Source organism: Dreissena polymorpha, chromosome 3 (assembly GCF_020536995.1).
Source record: "Dreissena polymorpha isolate Duluth1 chromosome 3, UMN_Dpol_1.0, whole genome shotgun sequence".
NCBI lineage: Eukaryota > Metazoa > Mollusca > Bivalvia > Myida > Dreissenidae > Dreissena > Dreissena polymorpha.
In genome coordinates this window covers 57,132,933-57,156,208 of record NC_068357.1, presented here as the reverse complement: position 1 = coordinate 57,156,208, position 23,276 = coordinate 57,132,933, and the positions used below count along the sequence as shown (strand labels likewise).

The following is a 23,276-nucleotide window of genomic DNA, read 5'->3' as shown; positions in this document are numbered from 1 at the left end:
AGTGTTTCCTTTACAAGACATTTTAATACAGCTATAAACATTTTAAGAAATGTCGTCTTAAAACATATAGAGGATATTTGTTGAAAGCGGTGGATTATCGATTTTAATTCACGAGTGATCATAGAAAATAATATTTTCACGAGTGATCACGTTAAACGCAAACAGGACAAATCTGTGTTGTTAGTTGTAAAAATCCTATTTGTTTATTGTACTTATAAATGCGGTTATGTGAGGTAGCTGGGGTATTTCAATACTTTGACTCTTGTAAAAATCGGCACTGAACGTTCGGTCAGACGAGAGCCGAGCTAGCATTTCTACGAGTTCGAGAAGTGTTTCTTTGTAGTTTATGTTGGCAAGTACCCGTTCGTGGTCATTTTTCGACACGAGGCAACCTTTCCCAACAAATTGGTACATAGCTTACGCAAATCGACCGCCATTAAGGCACTTAATTGCTTAAAAATGTTGATGTAGGTGATTTTCCTGTGTCAAGAGATACCTACCTTGTATATATATTATATCAGAATTTTTTTGTCAAAATGATGAAAATCTTGTTTTATATCATATTGATAGTGTTAAAATGACTTGGCGACGCGCCCAACACCTGTGGGTTCTCTACTCCATAGAGGAGTACTGTAGTGGCTGCACGGTTGTATTTAAGAGCCTAATCTTGGTGGTGTCAATTGCGCTGGATCCCCAGATGTTTTTCAGCTGATGGAAGGCTTCTCGTGCTTTAACTATGCGGATTCTGACATCTGCATCGGTTCCTCCCTGGTTGTCCAGAATGCTGCTGAGACAGGCGAAGCGGTCCAACTCCTCCAGCACCTTGCCTTAGACAGTGATGGGTGTGTTGTTGGATGCATTGGTCCTGAACACCTTGCTCTTCCCTCTGTTGATGGTGAGACCCAGTCTAGCTGAGTTGTCCGCTACCATGTTTGTCTTTTCCAGCATATGTTGTTGGGTGTGGGAGAGCAGAGCCAAATCATCGCCAAAGTCGAGGCCTTCCAACTGTTTCCAGAGTGTCCACTAAATTTCATTCTGCTTCTGCTCCGTTGATGTCTTCATTACCCGGTCAATGGCCAGAAGGAACAGGAAAGGTGAAAGTAAGCAGCCTTGAGGATGTTGGTGATCTTTTCTGGAACTCCGTAGTGTCTCAGAATTCTGCAGAGGGACTCCCGGTCAACGCTTTCGAACGCCTTTTTAGTCAATAAAGTTGACATACAACGGCGAATTCCACTCCAGAAATTGTTCCAGAATGATGCGCATGGCATATATCCGATCCGTACACGATCTCTCTTTTCAGAAGCCTGCTAGTTGGTCACCAAGATGAGAGTCTACTGCATCTTTCTTTCGTTTCAACAGGATGCGATTTAACAACCTTCCTGGGATGGACAACAGTATGATTCCTCGGTAGTTGGAGCAGGAGCTGAGGTCGCCTTTCTTGGGAAGCTTGATGAGGGAATCATCTTTCCACTCTGTTGGAATTTCTTCTTCCCATATGTTGCTGAAGAGTGGGTGTAGTAGCTCAGCACTGGTCTCCAAGTCAGCCTGAAAAACTTTTGCCGGTATGCTGTCAGGTCCTGCAGATTTGCCGTTCTTCAATTGATTGATGGCGCTGCTGATCACTTCTTTTGTGGGATCTCCTAATATCCTCTGTTGTCACTTCCGATCTTGGGGTTGAAGTCACCCATTAGAATGATGATGTTTCTCTTCGGTCTGTCTACATATCTATGTGGTACAGGGTTAATGCATTTAAGTGTATAGAAACTGTGTTGTATCAATAACTCTGTATTGAAAGTGTGTCTTTCTGGTAGCTACATTATTAACAGTGTATAGATGGGATGAGCTTTTGAGAAGAACGCACATACAAAGCAGACAAAACATTTGTCTGCTTCATTTATCGCTTTAGAGCATATTTACTATCAGCAATTGCTTAAAAGGAATTTATTTCACAAAATAAACATGTTAACTGCATAATCTTTAACAAAAGTATTATATTTTCAAAACATATGAAATAAATAAGTCAACTTAACATACACAATTATTTTATTCTTTTCTCCTATGCTTATACTTCCGTCGTTTCTTTCTGCATGCGCTTTCTTTAGCTAACTCTGGTTGTATGTTTGCACTCACTGTCCACATTGTGGTTGACCTTATTGCACTTGGTAAACAACATAATACCGAGGTTGAGTCTTTTATATGTTTGAATGTCATTACCATTGATTTCTGCTTACCATTCACTTCATCATTAACATTACGTTCATGTACACCAACAACATTAACTCCTATTTCAAAATCCATGTTTTTAATTGTATCTTCTATTGATAAGTCCATGGCGTTGTTTTTAACCATGTCATCTCCTGCATGTGTCTGGCAACTTTTCTTATTACTTAGCTCGTTCCTGCGTTCAAAACAAGCCACAAAGAACCCATTGGTCAGAGTCTTGTCAGGTGACATTCTGACGCACATAGCACCATGCTGGTAGGTATCGAGACCTCTCATTGGCCAGTGGGGCATCACGTGACCAATTTCAAATCTGTCACTCACTTGAGAGAACACTTCCTGGACTACTTGTTCATTCTCCATTTCATGGATTGAACACGTGGAGTAGACGACCCTTCTGACAGCTGGGAATCTGAGTGCATGTTTTAGTATGGAGATTTGGAATTTTGACAACTGTTGCAGCCGCTCGACTGATGTCGTGGAATTCTCGTCTGTTCTTTGCAACATTCCTGAAAAATATATATAATGTATTATTCTAATCAAATAATGTTCATATTGCTCGTTTTATACTGGCTAAAAAACTATAAAATAGATCTAGATTAGTTATTAATGTGATGACACTTGTTTTACTTGTGTTTATAAATACCAGCTGCAAGTGTTTTTGTTTCTTTAACTTTTATGTTTTGCTGTTCCTTAAAAACCAACATTCATAAGATGCAGAATGTGAAATACACATGGTCATTGAGTGCAATGAAAAGGATGCAAGACATGAAACAAAGTAATTCTTGTATGATATTCTTTTGTGCAGTCAACATTTTATTTCAATTACACATGAAATACATGATGTGATTGCGAAGTGGTAGGGAATAAAAAGATCAAATGTACTGCCCTCAAACATACAAGATGTGGTTAGTTCCAGCTTCAGCAATAGATATGAGATTGTCAAGGATAGAGGGTTCTTTTAACACAAGGACGAGGTAAAAAGCTGGATAAGTCTTAATCCATTACCACTATGATATGTATTTTTACGCATTTGTAGTCCCTTAGATACTAATTAACAGCAAACAGCATAAAACCCTCAACAGAATGCAAGTCACTCGCAGGCTGTTCTGGTTTGTTGCTGTTTGAACGTAGCCATTTTCACTTTGCTTCTGAGTGGGAAAGGGTCATTTTCCAATAATTTGCTAAATACATGGAATTTGTTCCAGTTAGTCTTCCACGTTTTTTTGCTTTTTTCAAACTGGAACTTTGAACTTGTGATACAAGCCTTGCACAAATGAATTTATTTTTAATCAGACTATTTAATTCCAGAACTTTGTATAATGTTTAGATCTTAACACTTACCTGAACCACTACAGGAGGGGTCGACCAGAATGTATTCAACATCCTTGAACTGAGTGTCTTGTGGGTCAGTGCGCAGGAAATCCAAACAGCGAGGGACGACACACGTGACTCCTGCTTTACCCACCATCTTCTTCAAAATGTCCAGTCGTTTGGGATCCTTATCAAAGGCATATACCTTCCTGAAACATGGGAAGAAAAGTTCCTTATAATAATTATTATTGCAAGATTGGCTTTAGGCAGCATCCAAAGCACGACGTTGTTCTCATGAGCTGTCTGAATGTTTGGATATCGTCGCGGGAAATTCACATGCAATATATTGTGACACAAAAAAATAAAATGAGCATTATGTATCTCGTTAAATCTATGTAACCATACAGGCCTTGAAGAATTTTTCCAGAGCTACTCTCCCTGCAGGGCAAGTAGGCCTGACAATCCACTCGCCCTTCACTTTAATTACTCGCCCTGCATCAAAAAAAAAAAATATATAGTTATAGTTATGATCAACCTTTTTACCTATGTAACATAGTGACACTAAACTGCAAACAAATTGACTACATTATCTGATGGCTTTTATTTGCTTTCCTTACGTTTTCTGCACCTGTTTCCTTTTCTCAATACTTTCCGCTTCTCGTTTTCGTGACCTTTTTTCTGTTCCCTGTCTTCTTCACCTTGCAGATATTTTTAAAAAGAACCCTTTTTCATGCAGATTTTTAATGTTTCAGACAAACTTTTACTGAAAGACTGTAGCGCTTGATTGACAAATGATTACAATATGGTAAATTTTGGCTAAGGCTTCTGATCACGAATTATTCTGTTTATTAATAATTTTTGTTTCTCTTTATATTTAATTAAATATAAGAAGTATTATAATTAACCAGTGATGTATTTTATTTTATTGATATTTACATTATAATGAAATTTTAATCTTCAAGGCATGACCAGTATATTTAATTAACTGCTTTTTCACTTTTAATCGATAAGCTAAGAGCACTGACACCTACGAAAAGAGGGCAGCCGATTTCGAGAATTATTTTTACTGTGCCCGTGACGTCATTTTTCATTGTAAAAATGAAAGTGCAGTTTCTTTGTGTACTAAATCTATTTTTTGCTCGTTTGAAAAATTGTTAGCAATTTGTATCATTGTGGCAGGCGTTCTGGAGCTGATTAATTTTTATGCCCCCCTTCGAAGAAGAGGTGTCGTCCCCACCAGATGGTTTCCGGATGATAACTCAAGAACATCTACGACTAGGTTCATGAAACTTCATAGGTTCATTGATTATGACTGGCAGATGACCCTTATTAATTTTCAGGTCACTAGGCCAAAGGTCAAGGTCACAGTGACTTGAAATAGTAAAATGGTGTCAGGATGATAACTCAACAAAACTTACGCCTAGGATCATGAAACTTCATAGGTACATTGATCATGACTGTCAGATGACCACTATTGATTTTCAGGTCATTAGGTCAAAGGTCAAGGTCACAGTGACTTGGAACAGTAAAATGGTTTCTGGATGATAACTCAAAAATGCTTGCACCTAAGATCATGAAACTTCAAAGGGACATTGATCATGACTGGCAAATGACCCCTATTGATTTTCAGGTCACTAGGTCAAAGGTCAAGGTCACAGTGACTTGAAATAGTAAAATGGTGTCGGGATGATAACTCAACAATACTTACGCCTAGGATCATGAAACTTCATAGGTACATTGATCATGACTGTCAGATGACCACTATTGAATTTCAGGTCATTAGGTCAAAGGTCAAGGTCACAGTGACTTGAAACAGTAAAATGGTTTCCGGATGATAACTCAAGAATGCTTGCACCTAGGATCATGAAACTTCAAAGGGACATTGATCATGACTGGCAGATGACCCCTATTGATTTTCAGGTCACTAGGTCAAAGGTCAAGGTCAAAGTGACTTGAAATAGTAAAATGGTGTCCGGATGATAACTCAACAATACTTACGCCTAGGATCATTAAACTTCATAGGTACATTGATCATGACTGTCAGATGACCACTATTGATTTTCAGGTCATTAGGTCAAAGGTCAAGGTCACAGTGACTTGAAACAGTAAAATGGTTTCCGGATGATAACTCAAGAATGCTTACGCCTAGGATCATGAAACTTCATAGGTACATTGATCATGACTGGCAGATGACCCCGATTGATTTTCAGGTCACTAGGTCAAAGGTCAAGGTCACAGTGACAAAAAACGTAATCGCACAATGGCTGCCACTACAACTGATAGCCCATATGGGGGGGGGCATGAATGTTTTACAAACAGCCCTTGTTCTCAACTTGAAAAACAGCACAAGCCCGGTCGGTCGAGTATTGAACAAACTTTTCTCGCCCGACCATCAACTTCACTCGCATATGCGACGGTCGAGTGGATTCTTCAAGGCCTGCCATACCAAATCTAGCAGTGCAATTTTTGCTATTGCTATATAGAACACTGATTTTATATGGATTAATTTATTTAAAAAAATATTTTTTGATTTAGAGTACATGTTATTATGTAGCTTAAATATATATATATCAATTTCTCAATCTGCATTCAGATACTTTAAACTATTGCAATGTTTAAGTCCTTGGTAAATGCAATGCTTCAAAAATTAGAATGCTAATAAAGATAAATATATTCCCACACATATTTGTATAGAATGACTTTACTGATGTTTATTGATATGAATATCTTCTCACCCTTTGTTGTTGAGTATGGCTGCCAGGTGTGTGGTTTTGTTGCCCGGGGCAGCACAGCAGTCTATCACCATGGAGCCAGGGGGTGGGGATAGCACATGGGCAGGAAAACAGCTTGCCTACAGTGTAAACAAGATTTGCTTATCTGATATTTGGTATATTAATTATTAACCAGTGAAGCTTATCTGATTTTTATTCAATAAATTATGGACACAAAAAAAGTTATAAATTAAGTTACCTGTTAAGCTACTAGTACTGTATTTAAATGACTTAACTTGTTAATTGAAATAAAGAAGAAGTACTAAAATATATTTGTTATACCTTTAACATTGATTTTACATGACATTTTTGCTAAAATGAAAGCAAATTAATAGCCGCTTGCCTTGTTCAGCTAAAAAAGTTCAACTTTTACAGTTTTTTAGGAATACCAACATTCAACATATCTCATTAGTTATTAAACAAGATATAACAGTTAAACAAAAGAAATAGCCATTTTAATGTAGAATAAGACAATGTCATGCATATGTATAGACTTCAAACTGCATCAGCAAAGGAATCTCAAAATATCGTGAGGTCATTTAATATTATAAGTCACTTTTTGGAAAACTGGATTAAACTGGGTTTAATAAGTGTGAACAAAGTTTGTCTCAGATTAGCAATCTACCAAGGCTACATGTAATCAGGGATGAAACTTTCAACTTTTTATAAACAAGAGGCCCATGATGGCCCTGTATAGCTCCACTGCTGAAAAAAGGCTGGCACAAATATTCTCTGCATGTGCAAATACTTAATTATAGGCCCTATTGAAGCACATTTACACTTTTGTGACCCCTGGGCTTGGTCAAATTTAACCCCAGGGGCATAATTTGAGCAAACTTTGTAGAGGACTACTATATCTCACAACATGTACATACAAAACATGGTAGCCCTAGGTCCTAGAGTTAAGGACAAGAATATTTTTAAAGTTTTCACAAAATAAGCAAGATATAAGCATATAAAATGTTCAATTTTGTGACCCGCATGTCAGGGTCAAATTTGACCCAAAGGGCATAATTTAAACAAATTTGGTAGAGGTCTATAAGATGTTACTGCATACCAAATTTGGTAGCCATAGTCTGAATGGTTTTTGACAAGAAGATTTTTAAAGATTTCACAAAATAGGCGCTTTGTCAGTGTTTATTCAATTTTGGGACCCCCCAGGGCAGGGTCAAAGTTGACCCCAGAGGCATTATTTGAACAAATTTGGTAGAGGTTTATTAGATGTCACTACATATACCAAATTTGGTAGCCCTAGACCCAATGGTTATGGACAAGAAATTTTTAAAGTTTTCACAAAATAGGCCCCATATAAGTGTATGTTCAGTTTTGTGACCCCCCCAGGCAGGGTCAAATTTGACCCAAGGGGCATAATTTGAACAATATTGGTAGAGAACTATAAAAATTTCACTACATACCAAATTTGATAGCCCTATGCCTTGTGGTTAAGGACAAGTAGATTTGTAAAGTTTTCACAAAATAGGCACTATATAAGCAAATAATCGATTTTGTGGCCCCCAGGGCAGGGTCAAATTGACTCCTGGGGCATAATTTGAACAAACTAAATGGAGGACTATACAATGTCACTACATACTATATTGTGTAGCCCTAGGCCTAATGGTTATGGACAAGATTTTTTTTTAAAGTTTTCACAAAATAGGCATTATATAAGCATATGTTCAATTTTGTGACCCCGGGGCAGGTTCAAATTTGAGTCCAGGGATACAATTTAAACAAATTTGGTAGAGGACTATAAGATGTCACTACATACCAAATTTGATAGCCCTAGGCTGGATGGTTATGGACAAGATTTTTTTTTAAGTTTTCACAAAATAGGCCTGATATAAGCATATGTTCAATTTTGTGATCCCCCGGGGCAGGGTCAAATTTGATCCCAGGGGCATAATATGAACAAACTAGGTAGAGAACTATAAGATTTCACTTCACACCAAATTTGGTAGCCCTAGTCCCAATGTTTATGGACATGAAGATTTTTTAAGTTTTCACAAAATAGACTCCATATAAGATTATGTTCAATTTTGTGACCCCCAGGGCAGGGTCAAATTTGATCCCAGGAGCATAATTTGAACAAACTTGGTAGAGGACTATAAGATGTTACTATGTAACCAAATTTGGTAGCCCTAGACGCAATGGTTATGGACAAGAGATTTTTAAAGTTTTCACAAAATAAGCCCTTTATAAGCATATATTCAATTTTGTGACCCCCGGGGCAGTTTCAAATTTGACCCCAGGGGCATAATAATTTGAACAAACTAAGAAGAGAACTATAACATGTCACTACATACCAAATTTAGTAACCCTATGCCATACGGAAAGAAACAAAAAGATTTTTAAAGTTTTCCCACAATAGGCCTTATATATGCATATGTTCAATTTTGTGACCCTCAGGGGCAGGGTCAAACTTGACCCCAGGAGCATAATTTGAACAAACTTTGTAGAGGACCATAAGATGTCACTACATACCAAATTTGGTAGCCCTAGACCCAATGTTTATGGACAAGTAGATTTGTAAAGCTTTCAAAAATAAGACCTTTATAAGCATATATTCAATTTTGTGACCCCCAGGGCAGTTTCAAATTTGACCCCAAGGGCATAATTTGAACAAACTAAGAAGAGAACTATTACATGTCACTACATACCAAATTTTATAGCCCTATGCCATACAGTTATGGACAAGTAGATTTTTATAGTTTTCACAAAATAGGCCTTATATAAGCATATGTTCAATTTTGTGATCCTCTGGGCAGGGTCAAACTTGACCCCAGGGGCATAATTTAACAAAAAACTTGGTAGAGGACTCTAAGATGTCACTACATACCAAATTAAGTAGCCCTAGGCCCAATGGTTATGGACAAGTAGATTTGTAAAGTTTTCACAAAATAGACCCTATATAAGCATATTTTCAATTTTGTGACCCCCGGGGCAGTGTCAAATTTGACCCCAGGGGCATAATTTAAAGAAATTTGGTAGAGAACTATTAGATGTCTCTACATACCAAATTTATTAGCCCTAGACCCAATGGTTATGGACGAGATGATTTTTAAAGTTTTCACAAAATAGGCCTTATATAAGCATATGTTCAATTTTGTGACCCCCCGGGGCAGGGTCAAATTTGATCCCAGGGGCATAATTTGAACAAATTTGGTAGAGGACTATTAGATGTCTCTACATACCAAATTTGATAGCCCTAGGCTCAATGGTTATGGACGAGATGATTTTTAAAGTTTTCACAAAATAGGCCTTATATTAGCATATGTTCAATTTTGTGACCCCCAAGGCAGGGTCAAATTTGACCCGAGGGGCATAATTTGTAAAAATTTGGTAGAGGACTATTAGATGTCTCTACATACTAAATTTGATAGCCCTAGGCCCAATGGTTATGGACGAGATGATTTTTAATGTTTTCACAAAATAGGCCTGATATAAGCATGTGCTCAATTTTGTGACCCCCGGGGCAGAGTCAAATTTGACCCCAGGGGCATAATTTGAACAAATTTGGTAGAGGACTATTAGATGTCTCTACATACCAAATTTGATAGCCCTAGGCCCAATGGTTATTGACAAGATGATTTTAAAAGTTTTCACAAACTAGGCATTATATAAGCATATGTTCAATTTTGTGACCCCCGGGGCAGGGTAAAATTTGACCCAAGGGGCATAATTTGTAGGAATTGAGTAGAGGACTATTAGATGTCTCTACATACCACATTTGATAGCCCTAGGTCCAATGGTTATAGACGAGATGATTTTTAAAGTTTTCACAAAATAGGCCTTATATAAGCATATGTTCAATTTTGTGACTCCCGGGGCAAGGTCAAATTTGACCCGAGGGGCATAATTTGAACAAATTTGGAAGAAGACTATTAGATGTCTCTACATACCACATTTGATGGCCCTAGGCCCAATGATTATAGACGAGGTGATTTTTAAAATTTTCACAAAATAGGCCATATATAAGCATATGTTCAATTTTGTGACCCCCGGGGCAGGGTCAAATTTGGCCCCAGGGGCATAATTTGAATAAATTTGGTAGAGGACTATTAGATGTCTCTACATTCCAAATTTGATAGCCCTAGGCCCAATGATTATGGACGAAATGATTTTTAAAGTTTTCATAAAATAGGCCTTATATAAGCAAATTTTCATTCCAGGGGCAGGGTCAAATTAGACCCCAGGGGCATTATTTGAACAAATTTAAAAGAGGTTCACCCCAGGAACATTCCTGCGAAATTTCATCAGAATTGGACCAGTAGTTTTGGAGAAGATGTTTAAGGAAAACTTAACACACGCACGCACGAAGGACACAGGACCATGACATAAGCCTCCCTGGCCTCTGGCCAGTGGAGCTAATTAAAATCACAGGAAGTCTCCAGGAGAGACACAAAGCACTGTCCCTTGTAAACATGCATTAAGCATAGTTTTCCCAAAACGATGTCCATTTATGGATTGTACGGAGATAAACCAAGTGCAAAACAATATGACACACAACACAGATAACAATCAGGACGCAAATACAAAAAACGCAACAAAGGAATAAAACTGGTCATCACCTTGGAATAGTTTATGCAATTCTTTGGAGATTAAAAGCACTTTAAATAAGTTCCAAACCTGACACCTGACCCAGAGTTTTAAATCTCAGTAATCCTTTCCTGCTCAAAACCAAAGTAAAAATGGCTATATGAAACCAGGCTGTTCAGGTTTTATGCTGCTTGCTACTCATCAATATCATAGGGTTGGAAATGAAGCCTTGAAAACTTGAATCTAGTAAGAAAGCTCTTTAATTAAACTTGCTTTTCAAAGGGGCTACAAAAGTGTCAAATGAGAACACAAGTGGTAAAGGGTTAAAATGTGTATACAAGTGGTAAAGAGTTAAAATGTGTATATAAGTGGTAAAGGGTTAAAATGTGTATATAAGTGGTAAAGGGTTAAAATGTGTATATAAGTTGTAAAGGGTTTAAATGTGTATATAAGTTGTAAAGGGTTTAAATGTGTATATAAGTTGTAAAGGGTTAAAATGTGTATACAAGTTGTAAAGGGTTAAAATGTGTATACAAGTTGTAAAGAGTTAAAATGTGTATACCAATGGTAAAGAGTTAAAATGTGTATATAAGTGGTAAAGGGTTAAAATGTGTATATAAGTTGTAAAGGGTTAAAATGTGTATATAAGTGGTAAAGGGTTAAAATGTGTATATAAGTTGTAAAGGGTTAAAATGTGTATATAAGTGGTAAAGGGTTAAAATGTGTATATAAGTGGTAAAGGGTTAAAATGTGTATATAAGTTGTAAAGGGTTAAAATGTGTATACAAGTGGTAAAGAGTTAAAATGTGTATACAAGTGGTAAAGAGTTAAAATGCGTATATATGTGGTTAAGGGTTAAAATGTGTATACAAGTGGTAAAGAGTTAAAATGTGTATATAAGTGGTAAAGGGTTAAAATGTGTATATAAGTTGTAAAGGGTTAAAATGTGTATATAAGTGGTAAAGGGTTAAAATGTGTATATAAGTTGTAAAGGGTTAAAATGCGTATATATGTGGTTAAGGATTCAAATGTGTTTAAAAGTGGTAAAGAGTTAAAATGCGTAATATAAGTGGTTAAAGGTTAACATGTGTATATCAGTGGTTATGGTTTTAAGCTGATGTTCTAACCTTATCCTGCAGAATTATAGAGCCATTCATGTATAATGGCTGTGTGTGCAGGTCAGTGCCAGGTGGGAACATCAATACATTGGGGATGTGGGGGTCCTCTATAACAGTCTGGGGCTGAAGAATCTCACACAGACACTGTGGGCTGAAACAAACATGACGTAACAAATTATTTTACCATACCACTACATTGATATCTGCCTGAAATAATGCTGTCTGATATATATTTCAGGCCTGTGGGCTGAAACAAACATGATGTAATACATCATTATGAGTTACATAGTTAAGACATGAGGTAAGTCTTTACCTATTTTAACAACTAATATGACAATCATGGATTTCAATCGAAGCAGAATCCTGTTTTTCTATGCAAGTGTTTTGCATTTTTTTCCCACCTACTGACTAATGCAAATTATCAGCATTGCATCATTTTGATGGAAATGTTACCAGAAGGCAAAGTCAAAAATATTTTTTATTCAAAACAAATTGTGTTATTTTGCAGTGTTTTACTAAAATGCTAAGAAAAATTTGCAGAGAATCAAACTAGTATGCACAATCAATAAATCTGTACTTCAGTACCTCTAAATTTGTATACGGTTTGTTTGAATCTTGGTTCCAAACCTATAAAAGCGTCACAATTTTTCTCAACATGAGACAAGTGTAGGAGACCTTCTCAGTTGTTTTTTTACCATTTTGGGAATGGGGCCGGGTCCCTTTGGATTTGGTAAAATTGGGTCTTTCCGGCGTAAATTGGAAAATAAGAGTTGTGTTTTTGGCTAACAAATGTTTTAAAATTGAGAATACATTTAATAAGGTTTAACTTTAAGCGCTTAATAGGAGATGAACTGAATGTTGAAACTAAATAAGAGATGTGTTTGTCAAAAACACAATGCCCCCTATTGTGCCGCTTTGAAGCCATAGATTTGATCTTTGACCTTGAAGGATGACCTTGACCTTTCACCACTCAAAATGTGCAGCTCCATGAGATACACATGCATGCCAAATATAAAGTTGCTATCTTCAATATTGCAAAAGTTATGACCAAGGTTAAAGTTTTTACGCCGCTTTAGAGCCATATATTTGACCTTTGACCTTGAAGGATGACCTTGACCTTTTACCACTCAAAATGTGCAGCTCCATGAGATACACATGCATGCCAAATATCAAGTTGCTATCTTCAATATTGCAAAAGTTATCAAACGTTAACCAAGGTTAAAGTTTTGGGACACAAACAATGAATGAATGACAGACAGACAGGCCAAAAACAATATACCCCCGATCTTTCGATCCGGGGGCATAACAAAATTGGTTTATTTTGGAAACACATTGGGAATTTTGAGGTCATATTTTGGAAATGGGTCCTTTTACAGGCCCAAAATTTACAAATCTGTGTCAGAGGACAGTTGAATGCTAAGACAGACCACCAGAGAAATTCCAGCAGATCATCTTCTACTACAGCAGGAACGGGAGACTTGTGCTAAGAAATGGAAAAGTAGGTCAATTACTACACTAATATATATCGAATCCTCTCCATAATAACTTAAAAAAACATAAATATCTAAACTCCACAGATGGAGTTGTTGAAAACTTTATGACACTTTTGAAGACTTAATAATTTAACATTTTCTACAATATCCTCTTATTCTATACAATATATAGCATATAGAATATATAGCACTTTATAAAGAAGCAAAACAAAAATGCGTAATATTCCTCCTTACACAATATTTTACATTTGGTTCTATTGAAGTACACTCAGAAAAATGTGACACATTCAACGATGAGCCCTATCAAAGCAGAATTACTGGAACAAATTAAATTCAACTCAGCAATGTTATATGTTCTTTAAATTTATTTAAGTTAGTAAAAAGAAAATATCTGTGTACAATGTACATTTAAAAAGATAAAATGCAATTACCTGAAATCTTGAAGGTCCATACACTGAAACTTGTACTTGGCATCAAAGGCTTTCTTCACAGTTGTAAGGTCACTTTTCAATGTATTGATACGGACATACTTGGGTAAAGAGTCTGAAATATAACAAGAGGGCCTGAAAGGCCTAAAGTTGCTCACCTGAGATAACAAGATATTTTTGGGACAAATCTTCTGACCAAGTTTCATGAAGATCAGAAAATAAATGTGGTCTCTGGAGTGTTAACAAGGTTTTACTATAGCCGTATAAGGAAAAATGCCCCGCCCCCTGGCAGCCATGTTTTTCAACCAACCGGCATCATTTTTAAACTTGTCCAAGATATTATGTGGATGAATCTTCTGACCAAGTTTCAAGAAGATCGGACAGTAAATGTGGCCTCTAGAGTGTTAACAAGATTTTACTATAGTCATTTTAGGAAAAAGGAATAATGCCCCGCCCCTTGGAAGCCATGTTTTTCAAGCAAAAATAATTATTTTCGAACTCATCCAAGATATCATTGAGACCAATCTTCTGACCAAATTTAATGAAGATTTGACAATAAATGTGGCCTCGAGAGTGTTAACAAGGTTTTACTATAGCCATATACATGTATAGCCATATAAGGCAAAATGCCCCGCTCCTGGTGGCCATGTTTTTAAAGCAACCAAAACCATTTTCGAACTTATCCAAGCTATCATTGGGAAAAATCTTCTGACTAAGTTTCATGATGAGCAGAAAATAAATGTGACCTCTAGAGTGTTAACAAGGTTAAACAACAGCCATATAAGAAAAAAATGCCCCGCCCCCGTGATGGCCATGTTTTTCAACCAACTGGCATCATTTTTGAACTCGTCCAAGATATTATTGGGATGAATCTTCTGACCGAGTTTCATGAAGACAGGACAATAAATGTGGCCTCTAAAGTGTTAACAAGGTTTTACAAAAGCCATATATAGCCATATAAGGAAAAATGCCCCGTCCCTTGGTGGCCATGTTTTTAAAGAAACCAAAACAATTTTTTGTACTCATCCGAGATATCATTGGGACAAATCTTCTGACAAAGTTTCATGAAGATCGGAAAATAAATGTGGCCTCTAGAGTTTTAACAAGGTTTTATAATAGCCATGTAAGGAAAAATGCCCCACCCCCTGACGGCCACGTTTTTCAACCAACCGGCATCATTGTTTCTGAACTCGTCCAAGATATTATTAGTATGAATCTTCTGACCAAGTTTCATGAAGATTGGACAATAAATGTGGCCTCTAGAGTGTTAACAATATTTTAGTATAGCCATATAAGGAAAAATGCCCAGCCCCTTGGCAGCCATGTTTTTCAAGCAAAGGTTACCATGTTTGAACTCATCCAAGATGTTATTGGGACAAATCTTATGAGCAAGTTTCATGAAGATCGGAAAATAAATGTGGCCTCTAGAGTGTTAAAAAGGTTTTACTATAGCAGCTATAGTATAGTATAGCCATATAAGGAAAAATGCCCCGCCCCCTGGCGGCCATGTTTTTCTACCAACCGGCATCATTTTCGAACTCGTCCAAGATATTATTGGTATGAATCTTCTGACCAAGTTTCATGAAGATTGGACAATAAATGTGGCCTCTAGAGTGTTAACAAGATTTTACTATATCCATTTATAACCATATAAGGAAAAATGCCCTGCCTCTTGGCGGCCATGTTTTTCAAGCAAACGTAACCATTTTATAACTCATCCAAAATATTATTTCCCTTGTGAAATTGATCGGTACCTGCCAAATGATATATAATAGAAATTATCTCCCTTAAAAGCTTGTTACTTCCCTTGGATTTAGTTATGTGACCTTTGACCTTGAAGGTTGACCTGACCTTTCAACACTCAAAATGTTTAGCTTCATGAGATACACATGCATGCCAAATATCAAGTTGCTATCTTCAATATTGCAACAGTTATATCCAATGTTAAAGTTTTCGGACGGACACACAGACAGACAGACTGACAGTTCAACTGCTATATGCCACCCTACCCGGGGCATAAAAACGATCTCAGCTGAGGAAAATGCCTCCCTCTAACAGGGTTCAACTCAAGTATTCATTTGTATAATGGGGTTTGATTAAGTGTATGCTTACTTAGTCCACTTGGGACTTTGGCCTACTTTATGTATTGTTATATGAAAACCTTGAATAACTTTGACACATTAAGAAAAAAGAACTTAGAAACATGTTTTCTTGCAAACTTTTGCTTTCTAGACTCCCAATAAAATAGCAAGGTGAAATCCTGATCTGTCTATAATCAATTATATTTACATGTGCATTACCTTCAGGTTGTGTGTTTGTTAAGAGCTGTTTGAGATCACTAACCCCAGCTTCTATCTTCAGTCTCTCACATGCTGCATGAAGACCTGTCTTGTGTCTCGCCATGATCACCTGAATTTCAACATCAACGGTCACCTTATGTTAGAGTTTTCAATAAACAATAGAGTAGCCAGGCATATTTTTGAAGTAGTCAGCAACTGAGAACTAAAACAGGCATTTTTGAATTTATATTTTAGGGGCCAAGATTGTAAGTAATCTGTAAAGTTGCTGGCTGCCAATACTTCTGGAGAACACTACGTACATGCAAAGTCATTCAACCACACTGCGTGATGCCAAGTCATGCAACCTTTTTTTGACAAGCAATTAAGTCATCAAACTGAGAATTAACATTACAAGTGTATGCTTACACACTGACATGCAAGTTAAAAAATATCCAAAACAAATATAATGTATAACTCTGGTTAGATCTATAATAGTTGTATTATAGTTACATTTAAAAGCACAACTTTATGTTGAATGTTTTCATTTGGTTTATAGGAAAATATGAATAACGTAAAAATGGAAATTTACTGTTGCTTATGAATACCAGCTTATGAACATAGGAAAGAAAAACTAGCACTTGTGGCTCTGTACACTGCCTTTGCCATGCTAAATTTAATCAATACATTATTAAGAACAATAAGAAATCTGAAATAAAAAACTGGACCAGTTTACAAAAATAAATAAATAAGTAACTTACGCTTTTTTAATCAATTTTTATTGCAATGTTTGCAGACAAAATATTAAATAATAAATTGCTTTATTTGCAACTGGCAGACAAGCTATTGAAATGGCCCTCAATTCTCTATGTACCTTGAATCTGCCTCGCACTCCCCTACCAAACATGTGTTCATACAGCAGCACCAAGGCCAAGTGTTCATCATGTTTAAGTTGCTTGTCTCGCAGGAAACCCTCACACTTGCCAGCAATCTGCTTCAATATGGGGGCATTCTTCAACACTTCACAGACAACTGCATACAGCGCTTTCTTGTTCTAGAAATAAACAATCTTGTATATATTACAATACATAGCTCTTTCATGTGCATCACTCATATATAAAGGATCTGGCACGAGACTCGGAGTTGCCATATCATACTATATTTTATTAAACGAATTCAGGAATTTTGTTTGTTAGCGAGCCTTAAGCAAGCTTACTAACAAATTTCCTGAATGAGTTTAATCTAATATGGTATGATATGGCAATGAGCGTCAGATCTTTTTTATCACATGCTTTTAAATGAGCAAAATAAATAAATATTCAGGCAAACATAATGATAAAACCCAAATGTTGTTCACATTTCGTGATGTCATTTGACTTGCAACGTCATTTCAGCAAAATAACAAAGAGCGATTGGTCAATAAACAAAAACTAAGCCAATGAAAACGCTTAAAAAGTATATTACACATGTCAGGGCCCTCACACTTTGGGGGAAGGGGTCCGCAGCCCTTAGGAGGGGGAATTTTCGCGGCGTTTCCCTTTTTGGGGGATTTTTTTTACTTACTCTCTCATTATTTCATTTGTACATGTTTACACTATATTCATTGCATTTTTCATAATTTAGTATGTTTGAAAAGATTAAATTGAAATAGAATTGAGATATAATAATCATGAGACACATCTTTCTATTAAAAAAAAAAGGGGAAAAAAGTATACTTTTCAGGTGGGGGACTGCCGCCGAAATTCAGCGGCAGATTTGATAGATTGAGGGCCCTGCATGTGTAAGATAAAAATATATATGTAATGGTTATATTACATAGGAAACAGGGTATGGCATGTGATAATAAAATTTATATGCTCAATATATGAGATATGGAGAATCCAAAGGCTGTGGATTTGTTTATAACAGAAATGTTCATTTAAATGAAAATTTCCAAAACAAGTTCCTATATTTTTTTTACTTTTTAATGTGAAATATTGATGGTTTTTCAACTTCATATGATCCAAATATACGCTAGTCTATGGTTCTAACTTCACAGTATCAGTCAAATGTAATAACATATCAAACCAGTGACAGAGTCATTAACGTTTGTTTATACATTTTCACAGTGTTTCAGGGACATTTTACAAATGTCTCTACTGTTTTATGACATAAATGAAAACAAATATGATCTGCAAACATGAAAAGTTACGAGAAATATTTCAACTATGTTTGTGGCGCTTAAAAATAAAGTCATTATCAATCCAGTATGTTGTGGATCAAAAGTAAATCCTGAATAATAAAAAAATAATTTCATTATCTGACTTTCATTTCTAACATGAAATATCAAGTTTGGTCCTCAATTTTACTGATACTCCCTACGCTTGTATTTCAATCACGCTTTATTTGTGCAACAAAAAAAACTGTACCCCAAATTGAAGGATAAAATGTTTATGTCATAAGCTTTAACACACCCAACCTTGTCACTTACATGAACCTTGAATTAAATCTATGAAGAGTTCTTTGGATTTTAACATTTCCATCAAAAGATTATTATTACATGGAACAATAGTTGACAATATGGAATCTTTATATCTTAGTATTTGTATTGCTGACTCACATGCCAGAAAATTTCAAGTGCAAATCGGGACGATTCATACAAAACTAAAGGAAATTGACAAAAGCGGGACAACTTAAGCGATCAATCATTTCACTTGTGTTTAAATTAGTCAGCAACCAGTACATGTATATTACTTACAAAAACTCATAATTTTTCGCAAATTTTGACCATAAATGTGTTCATGAACTTCATAAACACAACACGTTTCGAGCACTGTTCTTATTTAACCAATTATCAATTAACTCTAAATTTAGATTGATGCAATATGCACAAACTATTTTCTGAAAATCAATAAAAAAAAAGTAAATTTATGTGAAACATAAATTTGTATAGGTCAGCACTCATTTTGTTTGATTTACAAAATCTGACATGTTTTTAAGACTCAGGTGGTATAATATACTTAATACCTCATAACAGAATGACTGGATTTGATAATGACATGTACTACAAAAGCAGTTGGCTTTTATTTTACTACGTTGCATCTATTGATAGCAATAAGCGACCCGGTTTATAAAGACCACATGGTGTTTATTCATCATAAAATCACAAATTACCTATCAAATTGCTGACAAGGTGTAAAAAAAACTCGCATAGTAGAAATAGTTTCTCAATAGGGGGCAAGAAAGGGATAAGCGATGTAAATTTATTTCAGACAAAGTTTGAATAGCGAATTTTATTGTGAATTTATAGAACGCATGTTGTTTTTACAAATGTTCATCAAGGACAAATTGTCTCATATTGGGACGCAGGGACAAGAGTAGGACTGACCTGCCAAGATCAGGACGTCTGGCATGTATGATTGATGAACAGAAACAACTAAACCAGAGTTGTGATTTAAGAACTGCATAAGGCTCAGGGGAAATACCTGGATACCTGGACTGTTGGGCCGTAATTTAGCTATGCTGTAATGGCCCCTCTGATAAATGGTCTCTTCTTTAGCATCTCTCTCTGGTATATACTATTTTGTTAAAACTTCTCTAGAGTGCGCTTAGTAAAAGTTTAATTGTTAATTTAACTTAATTTACAGATGGGTTAAACTTCTTTATGTTCCATTTCTCAGAATTTAGCAACTATTTAAATGAACACTTGTGGCAGCTATTGTTGATTCTTCCAAACTGGTCCAGTAATGAATAGATCTTTGACTAAAGGTGTTGAGTCTTACATTACTTTTGGAATTCTTGCCTCTTAGTTTCAAGTGATGACCAATAAGATTATCCTCAGCCAGATCAAACAATTTTCCCAGCTTATGTAAAGATATGAAAATTTGGATCATATCTGCCCTGTCCCTTCTGTACTCAAGTGTGACTAGTCCCAACTTTCAAAGTCTCTGGTTGTATGGTACAGTACACTCCACGCGTTTTCCCCAAAAAACGCGCTCCCTCCGCGGGTTTTTTCTGCTAGCGAGTGTTCACGCGGCGTTGGAAGAGCGAGGTGAACTCGATAAAACGCTCGGCGTTACGCCGCGTTCGCTAATTCCCGCGGCGTGTATTACTTTAGGCTAGTCGGTAAATGCAGACACCTTCCGTTCTTATCAGTGATCGCCGCGCAACGCCGCGTTAGCAGTGTGCTACTGGGCATGCCAAAAAATAAAAACATTGTTATAATAAATTGTTTAAATACTGTAGTACATGTATAAAAAGATAATTGTATAGAAAATTAATACGTATAAAAATTATGTTTTTTAATTCACAGGTACGTCTACAATATGAATTAGTCTAATATAATACATTTGACAAATTAATATTTAAATCATAACACATACGACACAAGAATAAATGTTCCGTAAAATTTCCAAATGAGAATAATAATTAGTAATCCGAAACACACTACGATTTTTAATTGTTAACACGACGTTTACAAATGCTTCCAATAAACAGTCATGTATATTTCCCGACAAAAGCGCGCGAAAATTATGCTGCAATGTACAAGGTCAAGGTACAATGTATACTCCTGCAAAGCGTGCGTGTATTGATTTTTTTGATACAAACTTTGTAGCGCAGAGAACATTGTTGATTTCGGTTAAAAGTTTCTTTGGTATTTATTAACGAAATTATATCGCGAATAAGTTGATATTTCCTCTAAAATAATTTCAAATCGAACACGCCGAATCTTTATCGTTACGGTATTTTAGTAGAGTAATTATTTTAACACTAATTGTACTGTAAACTGATTACAGAAGACATCTGGGCGGAACTGGATTTTAAGTGATTGACGTTATGAAAACACGCAAAGCTTGTCTACTGACCTATTGTGTAGACTGCTGTATTCGGTGTTTTGACAAAAGGGATTAACATGTGTGAATGTCACTCTGCCGATTTGGTCCATAATTACTGGTAAACATTGTTTAGAATGTCGACGCAACAAGAATACAACTGTGAATATTAAATGCAATTATCAACTCAATAGTTACCACCTTTTAGCAATCAATGGAATAACCTACAAACAAAGAGAAAATCAATGCATTAGCGAGCAGAGAATAGACTTTGTTCCGACAATTAAAACCATTCCTTATGCATTCGTTGAACGTGTTTACTTGAGTAAGTTATGCCTTTAGACAGGAAGCGGCTTTTCTTTGATTACGTCAAACTGTCAATTCACACAGATTTGCGAGATTTTTAGGGTCCTTGGTCATTTGTATACATGTTCATTATAGAAAATCACCTGCTAACATGAAAACTTTGGATTAAATTATCAAAATAAAAACAATGTTGCAAACTGTGTTTATATTAATTGGTAAGTATTAGTTAAAAGACGACGTTTTGTGTGTCGTAAATCAACGAGTTTTCTATACAACCACAACTACTTCTACAACCACGTCGGGATCGATCTATCTTGGTTGTTTTTTTTTAATTGTAAATATTATACTACATGTACATGTATGTACTTGTAATAAATGTAATTTTATTTGATAATCAGGAAGTCAAACAAAATTAAATTGATCGTTATCTCGTAAAACGCGGAGTTTCCCCCGCGTTGCCAACGCCGAGGGCCGCCGCGTCGGTTTATCAGTTTTGCCGATCGTTAACCGCCGCGTCCAAAATCATGCAAACGCCGCGTATAGCGGGATTTTCTTAATCTCCCTCCAGGTCGAAACCCGCGGAGTATGGAGGGAAATTGGGGAAAACGCGTGGAGTGTACTGTAGATGTGCCAACAATGGCACTAGTTTAGTTGATCTTCTTTGAACATCTTCAATTAACTTTATGTTTTTTTTGGTGAGGGGACCAAACACATGATCCGTATTCTAAGGCTGGCCTGATTAACATAAAAGCCAACCCTCCCCTTACAGTGTTCTATCTATCTATCTCATAGTACTGACTCACGCCTCTCGCGAGTATTATGTTCAAGTAAGTTCTTCATTCCTATACAGATCATGCTAAGTTAAATTACTATTTATTTGTAAACTTAGTTTGAAATGCAAAGGGAGGAAATCAGCTGAAAGGAGAAAAAATCACGACCCTGAAAAAACACTTCTTGTCCGAAAATAATGATTATCCGAAGCATACACCCAGAAAATTATATATATTATTGACATGTAGTGCAACATGTCGTATAAGACGCGTTCACGACGAAACACACCTGTATCAAAGACAAATAAACTTGAGTCTTAATTGATGCCTTTTTGCTTAAAACAGTCTGTAAAATACGACTTGCTTCAACATAAACATCCATGCTGTTTGCTATGGCAGGTTAGACACAGTACAATCTACATGTCGAATCGGCGACACTACACCAATTTTAACCTCAAGCTATGTATGGCAAACAATATGCATACACACAATCACACATGTCTGTAAGGCTTTTATAAATATCAGGATTGATACAAATAAGTGCATTTTTGAAGTCCATCACTTTGTCACATATAGAATATATCAAATGCATTACTAAAATCCATATCTTTGGCACAGGTTTGTATTTAATGAATGGTTTGTGCCTCGCAAAATCGTTTTGAAATAATTGTCTGTAACAACACCAACACAAGCGGTAAGAATAGATACTATTGTGAACCGAGATCTGATTAACACTACACGTAGTAAGTTTATTAGAATCTTCCAGTCCGCACAGACTAATCAGGGACGACATTTTTAGCTTAAACGAAATGTATCGTTTATTGTAGGTAGCTTCTAAACGACAGCCCGGTGTTTACGGATAGTCTTGTCCCTGATCATCGTGTGAGGATGACATTTAACACACACGCACTAAGCCCAGTTTTCTTTGAAAGCGTCTACAATTGTCCATGATAACCAGGTTCACGGCTGAACTCAAACTGTTAAATCAGCTAAGTATCTGTCACCAGTAGCCAGAGGGCTAGGTAATCCTTCGCTATGGCTAGTTTTAGACCAGGCTATAAAGGTGTCTGATATTTCTGCTTGGATATCATTTTTCAATTCTGTATACCAAGGTATCAAACATATGCGGTGTGGATTACGTTAACAATTGCATGCTCACATCGCAGCTGTTCAATCAGACCCAGGAAATGGCAATACATGGACTAAATTAGTTTTCCATTAAACTAAAAATAA

General features: G+C 36.2%; 2 protein-coding genes across 8 annotated transcripts in view; both read right to left on the bottom strand.

Annotated features, from left to right (window-relative positions):
• LOC127874273 (G-protein coupled receptor 157-like) overlaps positions 1-23,276 on the bottom strand; it is a 169,207-nt gene that overhangs the window by 7,302 nt on the left and 138,629 nt on the right. The window lies entirely within an intron of this gene.
• On the bottom strand, positions 1,926-22,453 carry LOC127874272 (28S rRNA (cytosine-C(5))-methyltransferase-like). Of its 2 annotated transcripts, none has more exons than XM_052418498.1 (8): positions 22,333-22,453; positions 17,031-17,210; positions 16,181-16,289; positions 13,884-13,995; positions 11,969-12,110; positions 6,270-6,385; positions 3,565-3,743; positions 1,926-2,729 (listed from the first exon to the last, which is right to left on the bottom strand). In XM_052418498.1, the coding sequence occupies exons 1-8, from the start codon at positions 22,423-22,425 to the stop codon at positions 2,044-2,046; spliced, it is 1,617 nt and encodes a 538-aa protein (XP_052274458.1). In that variant the 5' UTR covers positions 22,426-22,453; the 3' UTR covers positions 1,926-2,043. The 2 variants fall into 2 exon arrangements, with proteins under 2 accessions (XP_052274458.1, XP_052274459.1); XM_052418499.1 differs by lacking the exon at positions 22,333-22,453 and adding an exon at positions 19,621-19,970.

Bases quoted from the DNA above. Each gene is read 5' to 3' on its own strand.
- LOC127874272 (XM_052418498.1), bottom strand. From the start codon at position 22,425: ATGGATGTTTATGTTGAAGCAAGTCGTATTTTACAGACTGTTTTAAGC. The intron at 16,290-17,030 runs GTACATAGAGAA...GTTGAAATTCAG, and splicing joins GAGTGCGAGGCAGATTCAAG to GTGATCATGGCGAGACACAA. The intron at 13,996-16,180 runs GTAATGCACATG...GTTATATTTCAG, and splicing joins AACAAACACACAACCTGAAG to ACTCTTTACCCAAGTATGTC.